This window comes from Haliotis asinina, chromosome 4 (assembly GCF_037392515.1).
Source record: "Haliotis asinina isolate JCU_RB_2024 chromosome 4, JCU_Hal_asi_v2, whole genome shotgun sequence".
NCBI classification, from domain to species: Eukaryota; Metazoa; Mollusca; class Gastropoda; order Lepetellida; family Haliotidae; genus Haliotis; species Haliotis asinina.
This window is the reverse complement of record NC_090283.1, coordinates 6,671,142-6,685,054: the sequence shown is the minus strand read 5'-3', so window position 1 is coordinate 6,685,054 and position 13,913 is coordinate 6,671,142. Positions and strand designations below refer to the sequence as shown.

General features: G+C 40.5%; 2 protein-coding genes across 2 annotated transcripts in view; both read right to left on the bottom strand.

Annotated features, from left to right (window-relative positions):
* LOC137281226 (ras GTPase-activating protein 3-like) overlaps positions 1 to 3,204 on the bottom strand; it is a 30,050-nt gene extending 26,846 nt beyond the window's left edge. The window contains exons 1-2 of the mRNA XM_067812359.1: positions 3,118 to 3,204; positions 733 to 850 (exon numbers count right to left, since the gene is read on the bottom strand). Coding sequence (XP_067668460.1) covers positions 733 to 850; positions 3,118 to 3,169 — 170 coding nt within the window. The 5' untranslated portion in view covers positions 3,170 to 3,204. The remainder of the gene's footprint in view (positions 1 to 732; positions 851 to 3,117) is intronic.
* A 5,581-nt stretch (positions 3,205 to 8,785) lies between these two features.
* Positions 8,786 to 13,314, bottom strand: LOC137281280 (uncharacterized). Its single transcript, XM_067812444.1, has 3 exons — positions 13,087 to 13,314; positions 11,221 to 11,451; positions 8,786 to 10,834 (listed from the first exon to the last, which is right to left on the bottom strand). Exons 1-3 carry the CDS (start codon positions 13,289 to 13,291, stop codon positions 10,593 to 10,595), a joined length of 678 nt encoding a protein of 225 aa, XP_067668545.1. The 5' UTR covers positions 13,292 to 13,314; the 3' UTR covers positions 8,786 to 10,592.
* Between the last annotated feature and the right edge of the window lie 599 nt (positions 13,315 to 13,913).

The window sequence follows — 13,913 nt, the reverse complement described above, 5'->3', positions numbered from 1 at the left end:
AATCCACAAAAAAGTGAAGACGCTTATTAGTATGGAGGTGTGAAAATACCATGTAAAGACAAAAGTATTGGATAAAACGTCACAATATGTTGACAAGAAGTATACCATACTTTTTTTTTCTTTCTTCCATGTTTTTATTGTTTTCATTTTCATTCCATACTTATTAATTTTTTTTTAAATGTCTGCTATGATATTTCTACAACAACTTAAACTTGAACACCAAAAAACGAGATAGCAATGCTCAGTTGCAAGCATGTGGTGAGTTTCAATTCAACTTGAATCAAACATACAAGCATCTGAAACACATACACCCCTCACATTAGAGCAAATGGCATAGTAACTGATTTAAAGAGGGAAAAATTGTGAACGGAAAATCTACATAATCCCGTTTATAATACAGCTTGATATGGTTTGTAATTCATAAATAATGATAAATGATAGAGTTAGTCATAAAGTTGTTTACAAAACACCAAGGAGTAGTCCTGACCTACAGCAGCCAGTCAGATAAATACCTTCCTTGTCCACTACAACTACATGCAGCTACAGTTTAAACATTGCCGACTGACACTGAGTTGCCATGACAACACTTCCTACTGTTATCCAGTAGCAATTATTTCATGTCACATCAACACGATGTGAAAGGCATCTGTTATCAAGGATTCATGAGTGAGTGACCTGCAACCCTGAACCATTGTCAACCTGTCTGGACATAATACACATTCATTGAATTACTTTGGTGTTTTCTCGACGGGTGCAGTCCTGTATATCTCTTCTGAGTCAATCCGTATTGTGCAGACCGTGGTGCGACCGCTCCCGGACACGGACGATGTTGACAGGTTCTTGGCTTCTCCTACAAATAACAGTCAGCAAATGGTCAGCAGAAAAAAGCCCCAGTCAAAGCAGGATTTAATAAATCGGTAATTAATTTGAATCCTCATCCACACAATGTTCAGAACATTACGACTAACTATATCTATACAGTTTATGAGCATGACGAGTGTTACGAAAGTCGCAGCACTATGAACGTTTTGTGGATCGAAACCGTTATTGGAATCTGAAGGCAAGGTACGACCCTCATGCCCAATCTCATCACTGGGTAACCCAATCACTGGGTAACCCAATTACTGATCTCACTAGACAACACTGGAATTCAATATATATCTAAATAAACATGGAAAAATAATGAAATTGAAATGGTTAAGCATACTGCACTGTAAGACTTGACATAAATGGAATTACTATGGAAACAGTAATTTTCTTTTCAAGAATTTGGTGGGAAGAATATTCTGGTGTCTCTTGAAGCAAGATACATGTTTAAAGTCTCCACTCTGTACACTTGCCTGTTCTGGAAACACATTTCCGTGTTGTTTTTTTATAAGCATGATAAGAAGAAAATTACACTCCAGGTTCAGCGACCAGTACCTACTAATTGATGAGTTTGAGGAACATAAAATTCTCACAATTCACTCTCATAAAATTGACCAGAATTAATGCCCTGTTAGCTTAGGAGTCTTTGGGCAAAGTCTGAAAGTCTAAAAAATATCTTCTTAGCAATTGAAAAAGCATGAATGAATGAAAGGTTTCAGACTAGGATCCAATTTCCATGCATAAACTTCTAATCAGCACAGACATTTACATCACTTCCTTCCTACACCAACAAAACTCAATGGTACTGATTTGTAGCCGGATCTAAAGGTCTTAAATTGTTGTAGATGCTTCTGTCATGTTTCAACACAACAAACTATCCAAGTCAGTGTTTGACCCGAGAAGATTCGAGCAAAAATTGACCCTGCAGTTAACCCATGCTTGTTGCAAGAGGCAACTAACAGTGCTGAATGGTCTGCCTCGCTGACTTGGTTGTCATGTCATCCTTTCCCACTTGTGTGTAGATTGACGCTCATGCTGTTGATCACTATATTGCCTGGTGAAGACTTGATTACCTAGAGATCACTGCTATACAGCTGTAGAGTGTAATATTGCTGAGTGTGGCATAATACTAAATTCATTCACTCAGTATTACTCATTATATTTGACTTCAAACCTAACAGTTTGATGTTACCATGGTAATTTCTACATAAGTCAATGACACTGTTTGCAAAATTGTGCCATACAGTGATGACACACATAAAAATTGTAACCATCGATAACTTGCTATGCGTTTCAACATATCGCATGAGGTTGCGACCATATTTCATGTTGTTGATAATCACCCCTTCTGTTATGTGATTAATGATTCTATGTGGTAACTGACAGAAGGAAGTGTATGTGAGTAAACACATATCACTTGTAAAGATAGCACCAACCATTATCTTCAAACATGAGCAATATTCAATTTTTCCTGACCATATCTACATCTCTGTTCCATTATATGTACAGATTCTCTTTTCATCTGATGCTTTTACAGTTTGGGAGGAAACGGTGACACCATCCCCATTCTTAACATCAATAAGCATGATGAACAGCATATTTATTGACATATATGTCTATATTCAGCGTCATACATTAGTCACAGATAAGCTATACTAAAACATAAGTAGCAACAGCAGTGATTCACACTGCCATGCCATGAAGAAATACAAATCTGCAGTTTATTACGAAAGGCGTCAGTGCTGTGATGATCAAATATTTATAGTGTTATCAGAAGGATGAACATATGATTTGTACAATGTTTTCCAATAATATACGCTTCTACAATCCGACAGCATTCAACAATATTGAACATACTGAATGCTGTAAACAATTCAAGCATGAATACTACTTCGATTCTTTGTCAAGGAGAATAAATAAGTAGCAAAACATAAAAAAGTCAACTTTCACCCAGATCGCGGGGACTGCACAAGAAACAGCAACGAAGATGCTTGCATTGGAGATGTGAAGCACATAGTGACACAACAAATAAGTATTAAATGAAACCAAAATAACGGCCAAAATAACTTTAAATAAAGGCATTTTAAATTCCACTGATCAATGCACCGTCGAGTCATTTAAATTTGGGGTTCAGAGAGAGGGGGGAGTTGGCGGTCACCGGTGCGGGACACGCGCGTGACAACGGTTCAGTCGTTAGCCAGATAACTGACTCAAAACATATGTTCAATCTACAACTTGATAGAGTCTCACCGATTTTCACTCGTAACGTTTCCTCCACTCTCACGTCCCGCAGAGACGCCATTTCACCCACTTCCGCATTTCCCCATAAGCAAAATCGGATGTGACGTCACTGAAAGGGTTTGTGAAAACACGAAATGCGTTGAAACGAAATTAAGATATTTACCGCTTTCTGCTCAATTTTCAAATTATTTGTTTCATTGACGACGCTGGGTAGTTTACATCCTAGCGTACTAGATCAGTAACTGGGCTATAGTTATTCAATAGTTATTTAAATAAAAGTGAATTCTAACAGATATATTTACTCGCCAAAAGATCCATATACCAAGACCGAAAATAAATAACCTCGTAAAATGGCCCAATCGTTTCTCAGTGTAGTAGAAAACACGGTATTTACAACGTTTCAGCCAACTGAAACTTGTTTCATTTTGCGTAAAGTATTCGCTGTGTGCAGCTTCAATGTACTTTCTGACCCAGACAACATAGACATTTGGAAAGCACCTTAATTTCAGTTTGATGCCAGCGATCTCAAGGAGATCTTCTGGAGGTGTGCTAGATGTCTGTTAGAGGTCTCCTTGATGACTGCGTCTCCTGGAGGTGTGCTAGATGTCTGTTTGAGGTCTCCTTGATGACTGCGTCTCCTGGAGGTGTGCTAGATGTCTGTTTGAGGTCTCCTTGATGACTGCGTCTCCTGGAGGTGTGCTAGATGTCTGTTAGAGGTCTCCTTGATGACTGCGTCTCCTGGAGGTGTTCTAGATGTCTGTTAGAGGTCTCCTTGATATGACTGCGTTAAGTGGAGGCCTGGTAGATATCGTTTAGAGGTCTCCTTGATGACTGCGTCTCCTGGAGGTGTGCTAGATGTCTGTTAGAGGTCTCCTTGATGACTGTTGTGGGTGTGTGATGTCATTATCCTGCTCTCCTGTTGAATGGATTCGACAGTAGCATTGAGAGCTTTGAGGAATTGTCACGCATAAATGAATATGTATCTAGAACAAACACTTCCGACAAAAAAGCAAACGTGCTGGTTAACGACTTCCTCGTGTTACTTCAATCTTATTCTCTTCGTACAAACACCCACTCACACTTCTGTATGACGTTGCCTATTAGGTAACGTGCGGGCAGGTAGACAGCTTGGTGATCATTTGCCCTCGAAATATACAATCAAAATTATTTACCACACTGATAAACTTTGATGTTACAAATTCAATGAATGCACTGAATTCACTTCTTAATGTCTATGTGTTGAAGAATATGCATTTTCTAACATCGCACTGGGATGTCGGTAACACACAGCTGACTCAACCGACGTTTAGATTTTGATATACCGACATCCTCGCACGATTCTAAAAATGCTTATTCTTCAGCACAGTGTATATATGGCTCACAGTCCTTATTTCGTTCTCCACTTGCAGGTTCTGCTTGATAATGATGTTAGATGTTGCTCATCCAGTTGTTTTTGTTTCCCTTCTTCACGAATAGTCAATAAGCTTCTAAATTACCGAAATTATAAGCTCAGTAAAACATTCTCTCTTTCCCTACGTATAAAGCATGCTTTGGTCATGTCACTTATCATCCAAAAGTTGCGGTTGTGTTAAAACCTTTTTAAAAACTGGATTTGGTTTCACCCAAGGGGGGCGGTGGGGTAGCCTAGTGGTTAAAGCGTTCGCTCGTCACGCCGAAGACCCGAGTTCGATTCCCCACGTGGGTACATTGTGTAAGGCCCATTTTCTGGTGTCCCCCGCCGTGATATAGCTGGAATATTGCTAAAAGCGGCGTAAAACCAAACTCCCCCCCCCCCCCTCCCCCCTTCACCCAAGGAATTTTCTTGAGCTTAAGGAGGTTGGATGCAGATTATCATAAATGTCACGAATTGCTAAATTCAGCATCATTACGTAGAAACTTATGTCACGAATTGCTAAATTCAGCATCATTACGTAGAATCTTACGTCCCGAATTGCTAAATTCAGCATCATTACGTAGAGACTTATGTCCCGAATTGCTAAATTCAGCATCATTACGTAGAAACTTATGTCCCGAATTGCTAAATTCAGCATCATTACGTAGAAACTTATGTCCCGAATTGCTAAATTCAGCATCATTACGTAGAAACTTATGTCCCGAATTGCTAAATTCAGCATCATTACGTAGAAACTTATGTCCCGAATTGCTAAATTCAGCATCATTGCGTAGAAACTTATGTCCCGAATTGCTAAATTCAGCATCATTACGTAGAAACTTATGTCCAGAATTGCTAAATTCAGCATCATTACGTAGAAACTTATGTCCCGAATCTAATTATATGATAAAAATAGCAAGTCACCACGGCATATGTTTAACAAGTGGCGCCCCCTGTGACACTGTCTTTAAAGTATTATGTCAATAAAAGTTCCCTCAAAAGTAAATTGTTTACTTATATTATTCAATGTAGTTTTTTGCAAAGATATTTCAGTTTTGATATAGCAAAATGCAGTATTTTTGATACATTGATTACTTCAGTGACTTCAAAAATAACAAAAGTATGTTGCCAGAGTGTATCAACAGTATCGTGAATTAAAACAGCATACCCAAAATTAAATTCAATAAGTGAATTTAACTCTTGTCCTGGTTACCCTTACAAAACATGCTTGTGTGCCTTAAATATCATGAAGTATGATTAGAATCAAGACAAAGTGAATAACTGCTTAACATCTATACGCGGCCATACTGTCACATTCCGTAGCATGCGGTATGCGCACAAAACACGGTATCCAACCTCTTTAGTCACTGGTGCTGCTATTTGAGTGATATTATTGATGATCTGTTACATTTTCGCCAACACTGCTCTTCGATCTATTATTTGATTCTACTGTAAACGGGCTATTTGAATTAATTTTGTATTTTGTAAAAATCCTTTTTTGTGGAAGTCGCGATGGCTGAGCGTACTAGGCGACCGACATTGTATACTGGTGATTAGGTGCCTGGCTCTGAAGGTGTGGGTTCGAATCCCGGATGAGACTCAACCCAACAAAAGTACTAGCATCTGTACTTTACTGATAAAGTGTCGCCCCAGATACGTGAAACTACCAAAATAATAAACTCACCATTTACCACGCGCTTGCCGTCACTGAGCAAGATCATTGCGTAGTCATAATACAATCAGGTAATTATTAACGCGGAAGTCAAAGTTGGGAGGTTTCATTGTTTCCTAGTGACTGAGATTGATTCAGATGGGCTGATAGTGCCGTTTAATGGTGACACTTGGAGGTGTGATTCCAAACGATTTCAGTGTCTAGTTAGGGACATATAAGATAATATAACCGCCTCATACCTCCTCAGTGTTAGTGTTGATGTCATGTACATCTATACTCACACGCATAAGAAACGCAAGTAATCTTTATCAAATAGGAAATAAACTCGGACCAAAAATTATTTGGGTTTTTGTCATATATTGAAGCCTGATGGTGCTATCAATAATTTTCGTTGCGTTTTGGAAGGCCCAAGAAAAACACGCTTCAAAAGAAAGAATCACCAAACTAAATCACCAAACCCGTGAACATGTGGGTACCATGCACGCACTTGTCAACCCTTCTATCTTTTGAAAACTTAATGTCATCAATCTTGGTAGCCAATGAAACGTCCTCACCCTGTTTCTTGTCTTTAATACTGGAAATTACATACAGATCTGCTCTATACTTGCCTTGAGGCACTTTTGCGTGTGAGTATAGATAGTGTTGGGGAGCTGAGCAATGAAATACGCTGGCCTATACCGGAACGTTTTCTTAAATATTCAACATGAATATTTGAGGTTGCTTGAAAGAGTGTGTATGTTTACGTATACCCCATCTGCATATTGGTATGAGACACTGTATCAGGCAAAGGCAGACGAGGATGCATTCTATTCGGATGTCAGCTCCTTCCACCAGTTCTGAGGAAGATACTGAGTCTTGTAGGAGCCTTGGCACATAAGCTCTGCTCACACATGAATTTTCCATACTGACCATTGCAGATGTAAGGTGAGCACAAGCGTCTTCTGGTACGCCAGCTCTAGAACTGCAATATTCAGGCTGACTGCAGAAGATGCAGGTGTCCTTTCTACTCTGTACAAGTGACAAAGCACGACAGCATCAATCATTTACTGCCGTGGCGCCTCAAGTGACGTGTGTCGGCACATTCAATGCATTTTCCGGATCACCATAGTTACGAGATACGCCGCTGAGTTTGTTGATTCTATAACGTTTTCTTGATAGAGTCAGTAATCATTATCTATCATTCATGTTATGTAATGGAAACAACCAGAGTGAACCACCTGGCTTCCATCTGTGGAAAGTACTTTCAGACAATGCGCTTTATTGACCAAACACATCAAACTATACTTTCAATGAACTATTACATGTCATTTACCTGGGAATCGTGACAGCATTACACCATCATGCTATGGGGAGGGTGCTAAAAGCCAGGACTGCCCTTTTCCTTAACGTTGGTTTCAAAACTAACGGTTTTGTCACCCATAACCAGTAGGAGATTTCATTAAAGTTTCAGAACATCCAACTTCGCCATCAACACCTATGAATACCGGGTGTCTTCTCTGAAGCTTCAAAGTACCTGGTGTCTCCAATGACGTCAATGAACCCAGATGTCTACCCCGAAGTTTCAAAGTACCTGGTGTCTCCAGTGACGTCAATAAACACCCGATACATTCATAGAACTTTCAAAATACCCCGTGTCTCAACTGCCGTGAGGAAACAACCAATTTCTTCAGGGAAGTTTCAAAGTACCCGGTGTCTCCAATGACGTCAATGAACCCAGATGTCCTCCCTGAAGTTTCAAAGTACCCGGTGTCTCCAATGACGTCAATAAACCTGGATGTCTTCACTAAAGTTTCAAAGTAACTGGTGTCTCAAGTGACGTCAATAAACACCCGATACATTCATAGAACTTTCAAAATACCCCGTGTTTCAACTGCCGTGAGGAAACAACCAATTTCTTCAGGGAAGTTTCAAAGTACCCGGTGTCTCCAATGACGTCAATAAACCTGGATGTCCTCCCTGAAGTTTCAAAGTACCTGGTGTCTCCAATGACGTCAATAAACCTGGATGTCTTCACTAAAGTTTCAAAGTACCCGGTGTCTCCAATGACTTCAATAAACCTGGATGTCTTCACTAAAGTTTCAAAGTACCCGGTGTCTCCAATGACGTCAATGAACCCAGATGTCCTCCCTGAAGTTTCAAAATACCCGGTGTCTCCACTGACATCAACAAACACACCATTTCTTCCTTGAAGTTTCAAAGTACCTGGTGTCTCGACGTCAATAAACTCCCGATGCCTTCACAGAAGTTTCAAAGTACCTGGTACATTGTACGTTGGGTACAATGTGTGAAGCCCATTTGCTGGTGTCCCCCGCCGTGATATTGCTGGAATATTGCTTAAAAGCGGCGTAGAACTAAACTCACTCACTCACCCAATGACGTCAATAAACACGATGTCTTCACTGAAGCGGCACACTATTGCAGTCCCTTTCTGGATCCGCCTATGCTGAGTCAGCTATGTTGGGCGGAAAAAAGCACGGTGATGGCAACGTTGCCTCCAGGCACGGCATCTACAGTATCTTGGTACATGTGTACAATGTCTGTGTTTGGTAAGTCACAACCAAAACAGTTTTCAAACTATTTACCCAAGTTCGTTGTTTTAAGAAAATCACTCGAAAGAACCAAGAGTTTATCTTTTGTACATACTAATACATGAGCACACGAAACAAATCCGTAACGTGTTTGCTTATTTCAAATAATTAAATTTATAGAATTAAAAACAGTAAAAATTAGTAACAAGTAATGATGAGAAAATATAAAGCAACATGAACGATGAGTGAGGGAGTGGGTGAATTCACTTGTACGCCGCACTCAGCAGTATACCAGGTACACATGACCTTCGGTTTACTCAATTAAATTGGTTGCTATACGTAGCAGTTTTCATTCGGTTATTACGATTCATGATTTGTATGCCGTGTTATGTGGCCCCAGCAATCTGGCCAACCACCCAGTCTAAATCCTGGGGGCATAACCAGACCGGAAACACTAACTCCTAAACGAAAGCGCATGCTGAAGTTTTGTTTCAACAAGATTCAAGATGGTGCCATGTATATCTGTCGATTGCCGATAGATTTTCTCCATGGGTTTTCAGAGTTACATGTATTTTCTGTTTCATCGTGATGGTAGTGATATGTGTTCATATTCATATACTATTTCCAACAGGAACTTCACGGGTCACATTCGTCGGTTGACTAACACGATGTAAGCCTTATTGAACAATAAAGATGCAAAGCATAAGCTTGAATAGGACACTTTAACACATTAAACACCGCGGGAAGCACAGTGAGAATGAATTCCAATTCAAACCGTTCTTGGAATAGCCCTAAATATTTAATATATTGGTTATCGAAGCATGCAGTGTCGAACGATGGCGTACAATCTACCATTTACAGTGCATTACCAAAACAAGAAAGACGTTATTTGGTTTCGCGGATCGGTATGTTGCTGGTGTTCTGTACACTTCAAATTCCTTTCGCGTATTCAGTGTATATCTGAATACCGTGTTTCAGGAACATGGAAGTGTGTTAACATATGGTTCAGTAAGGACTACAATGAGTGTTAGAGCAAGGGCATGACCTCTGTAGTATTGCGTGACGGACATGTAGGTCATTAAACAAGTAGCCAGTCAGACATGGCATGCACAACCAATTACACATAATTACACACATGATACATTGTGACTGAAATCATGATAATACATGTCACCCTACTACTGAGGTTCTAAGGGTTAACGCATGTTCACGTGTGAGTGAGTGAGTATGGTTTTACAACGCTTCTAGCACTATTCCAGATTTAACCGCTGGACTATCCCCCCACCCCCACCCCTCCACAACACCCCGTCACAACACCCCCGCCCGCAACAGCTAAACCCCCAAATCCTGCATCCCATCCACGTTTGCAACCCCCTTCCAACACCCGCACCCCCACCCCAACGACCTGTCTGTGAACTAGTGCAGTGTCTTGATTGAAAAGATCACAACTGTTACGTCCTTTGGTCTTAACTGAATCCTTGAATTGCCTCCAAAATGCATCATAAAATCTTCTGTGTATCAACTCATCTTTGTAACGTTGATGACTCCATGATCAAACAATGTCCTTATAACTATCAGTGACACAGTCTTTATCTCCTTTGTGTTGTATAGTTGTCTGGACGTTCTGATCCCATAAAGCATTGCAAGAACCATTCCGGAACAACTTTTTAAAAGAAAACCGACAATAATAGCAGACGTGCTCGCACTTGGTGCCTTATTGATCCCCGTGAGAAGGTTTAAAACTCAACTGACAGTGTTTTTTTCAAAGTGTCTGTGATGAGAGAAGATAGTCTCTTCTGGAACATGACATTGTCTATTTTCAATTAGGGAAAAAGCAGCATGCTGTCTTCTTGATGACAAGGCAGGATGGGATGCAGGTACAGTACGTTAACTATGGGCCCAATGTGCCCTCGCTGAGGCATGGCACTATGAAGTACGTGACCCAGTCTGTGACGGATGTCATATCTGTATCTACTGCGTGGAGACAGGAGGGATCAGCAGACGGATTGTAGCTGAAGCCGAGACAAGGCTGGGTCTCCATACAGCTGATGCCACAGTCACTGACAGACCTGGCATTCAAAGACGACACGGCCGTGTTGACCTTTTCATTCACGTTCTTGTTGTAGATAGTGGCTGAAAACAACCGTTTTCAATATTATCATGTACTGTGTAAGTAATATACATATTTATATGCCGAACGACACACTGGACACAATGTGGACACATACAGGCTGAACAACCAGCTTACAAATACAGCAGAGCTCTAATGAACAAATAGACGCACAGCCAAAAGGGTACAATACAGGAATCCTGAGATGTAAGAGTAACAATTATACCGACCAACGAAAGACACTCAACTTTTTTGTCAAGTTTTAAGAAAGAAGGTTTAAACATGAACGCTTCAATTTTATGAGATTTCAGTTTTTCGAAACTTGCGTTTCTTTTGCTACTCAACATGAACACAATATGATCAGGAAGTATAAAATAATCCATAACTTACTACCAATGCAAAGAATTACCTTTTGATCTACTCGGACTGCCGTGTACCTCCACTTCCTGTACCGCTAGGTGGTCTGTGATGTTTCTCCATACCCTCACGAACCTCACAGGTTTCACGTGGGAACAGTTGAAGGTCAAGGTCACATCAAGTAACGTATCTGCTGGCCATTGACCACACCAGGTCACGTCGGCATCCGGGCAACCAACGTCTACTGATGATACTCCAATGTATGCATTTCGGATGTCTGAAGCTGCGAAATTGAAAGAGCACCACTTATGTAATGCCATCTGTTTGTCCCCATTTCATTTGCTTTCAGTGAACATATATATGCATGATCAATTGTGGTACCCCCTCTGGTACCCCCGCAAAGCTAACAACAGCATGTCATCGTTATAATGTTTCTGTAGGGTATGACATCCTATGATGCTCTCGTAGGCCGTCTAGTGCAAGATTTAAATATGTGCAGTGAAACTGGCATTTTGTTATCGAGGCGATAGATGCAGGCATTTGCGGAGTGCCACCTACTTTGCTTGTTTATGACAGAATTGCAGTTTACATGTTTGTATGAACGTACACTTTCATACATTTACACTTTGTACCATCGCCATGGTATTGCACATGAATTCAACAATGCTTCAAACTGTTTATGAAGACTGGAAAATACACTGAAAACTACAACCGAACTTCCATTATTTAACCGCCATAGCATGACCTTACCTACTACCTAGGGTACTCCGTACACCAGTTTAGTTATTTTATAGCTAAAATACTATTTCGTAGATAAAAGGCTCTTCAGAATTCAGCATTCCGAGATACGGACAAAGAGAAATGATGTGATACCTTCTTTGAGAGGCATTTCAGAACTTACATAGGTGAAGCGAAACCATTTGGTGTGGTCAACATCTTTACGTCTGTGACTGCGACTTATCCTCTGTAGGTACTAACACCGTTATCAACCAAGTGCGTCGTTTCCGTGTAGGTATTAATACCGTTATCAAACACACAGACTTTAACATTTTGTGATAAACTGATAACATATGTCCACTATAAAACGAACGAAATCGTCACCCAGAGCCAGAGGCTCGACTAAGAAATCCAAGTAAAATATTGGTCAAATCTTTGAACGGCATTTGGAAGAATGCATGAAAGACGTGAGAGATATATGGATGTCAACTGTTTTTATTGTGAATAGCACGAAGTTTCGAAGTGTCAAGACTTGACGAAGGAGTAAGCATAAACACCGAAATATCGTGTTATTCACAACAAATAGTTCACATCCATAAATCGTATGATTTTTTTGTAAAGTCAATCCAACACATGCAGAGATTGCCGTGGTATGTTTTAGCCACGGGCAAACTTGCTTAGTTATTGCTATCCGGTATGGTTAAGTGAGTGAATTTAGCTTTACGTTGATTTCAGCAAAATATTCCACCAGCATCAAGGACACCGGATATGGGCTTCACACGTTGTACCGGTGGGGAATTGAATCTGGGTCTTCCACGTGACGAGAGAACGCTTTTACCACTGGGCTATCCATCACCTATACGGCCAGGAAACAACTGTTCTTGGTTCATATGACATTATTAGCATTAAAACGTACGGGATATTCCATTTTGAGAGCATGCAACTAGCCAATGCCAATGCATTTGAGGAAAAGAAATATGTATTCGTGCAGAGGAAACGTTCCAAAAGGAATGGAATAAATTGTCATATTTCTTTTCCCTTAATTTCTCTGCATCATCTGTTTCCTCCACGGCGGCATCCAATTTTATCTGTATTGTAAATCCATTATCCCCTGCTTGTTTTGCAATGGTATAAAAACATATATAAAAACATTTTAACTTCTTTGATGGACATGAGGAATGATGATAATACTACAGCTCACCAAACTGGTTATCACTGGTGACAAAGATGTTGTCCACCATATAGAACCCTTGTAGATCTCCCTGCCAGAAGGGGCCTGTCTGGTTGTCGCTTCTCGCTGGAAGTGAGGTTCTGCCATCGCTAGCATGATAGGCTTGGAATAATAACTCTGTACCATTCACTTGCTTCTTGAATGTAGAACTGAGCTTCCTCGGCTTTCGAAGCATGATATTCTTTGCCTTGATGTGGATCCAGACTGGATGAATAAGTTTGAGTGTATTATGGATTTGAAATGTGAAAATAGTAAGTTTAGGTTCACCTCTTTTTCAGCAATATTTGAGCAATATCACGACATAAAAACTATGAGCTTTACACTTGTTTGTCCAAGTGACAATCGAACACGGGCCTTCGGCGTGATGAGCAAACCCTTTAACTACTTACCGGTCCATGTACTTTGGAAGCGTTCGAGCGACATATGTTTGATGAGGTCGGTACACGAAATCAGCAACAGCTGTCAACGTGGCAGAGATAGACTTTAATACCTAACTGCTGGCATCAGTACCGCTTTAGTAGTAGACACCATTCTGACATTGTTCCATCAGTACCCAGCTGTACGATGTCGATGTTGTTTGTACAAATCCAGTCTGGACTAGATTGCCACCACGCGATACGATAACAACATCTGTTTATGAATCAAGATGACACTTTGGTGACACCAGGTGTTCGCGAAGAGGTGTGCGTATCCTGCCCCACCGTTTGCACCCGTCATAAACATATGCTAGTCTAGCCAAGTGGCAATATAGACATGTGCAATGTTTCGCCAAATGTTCTCTTGTAATAAATCGGGAA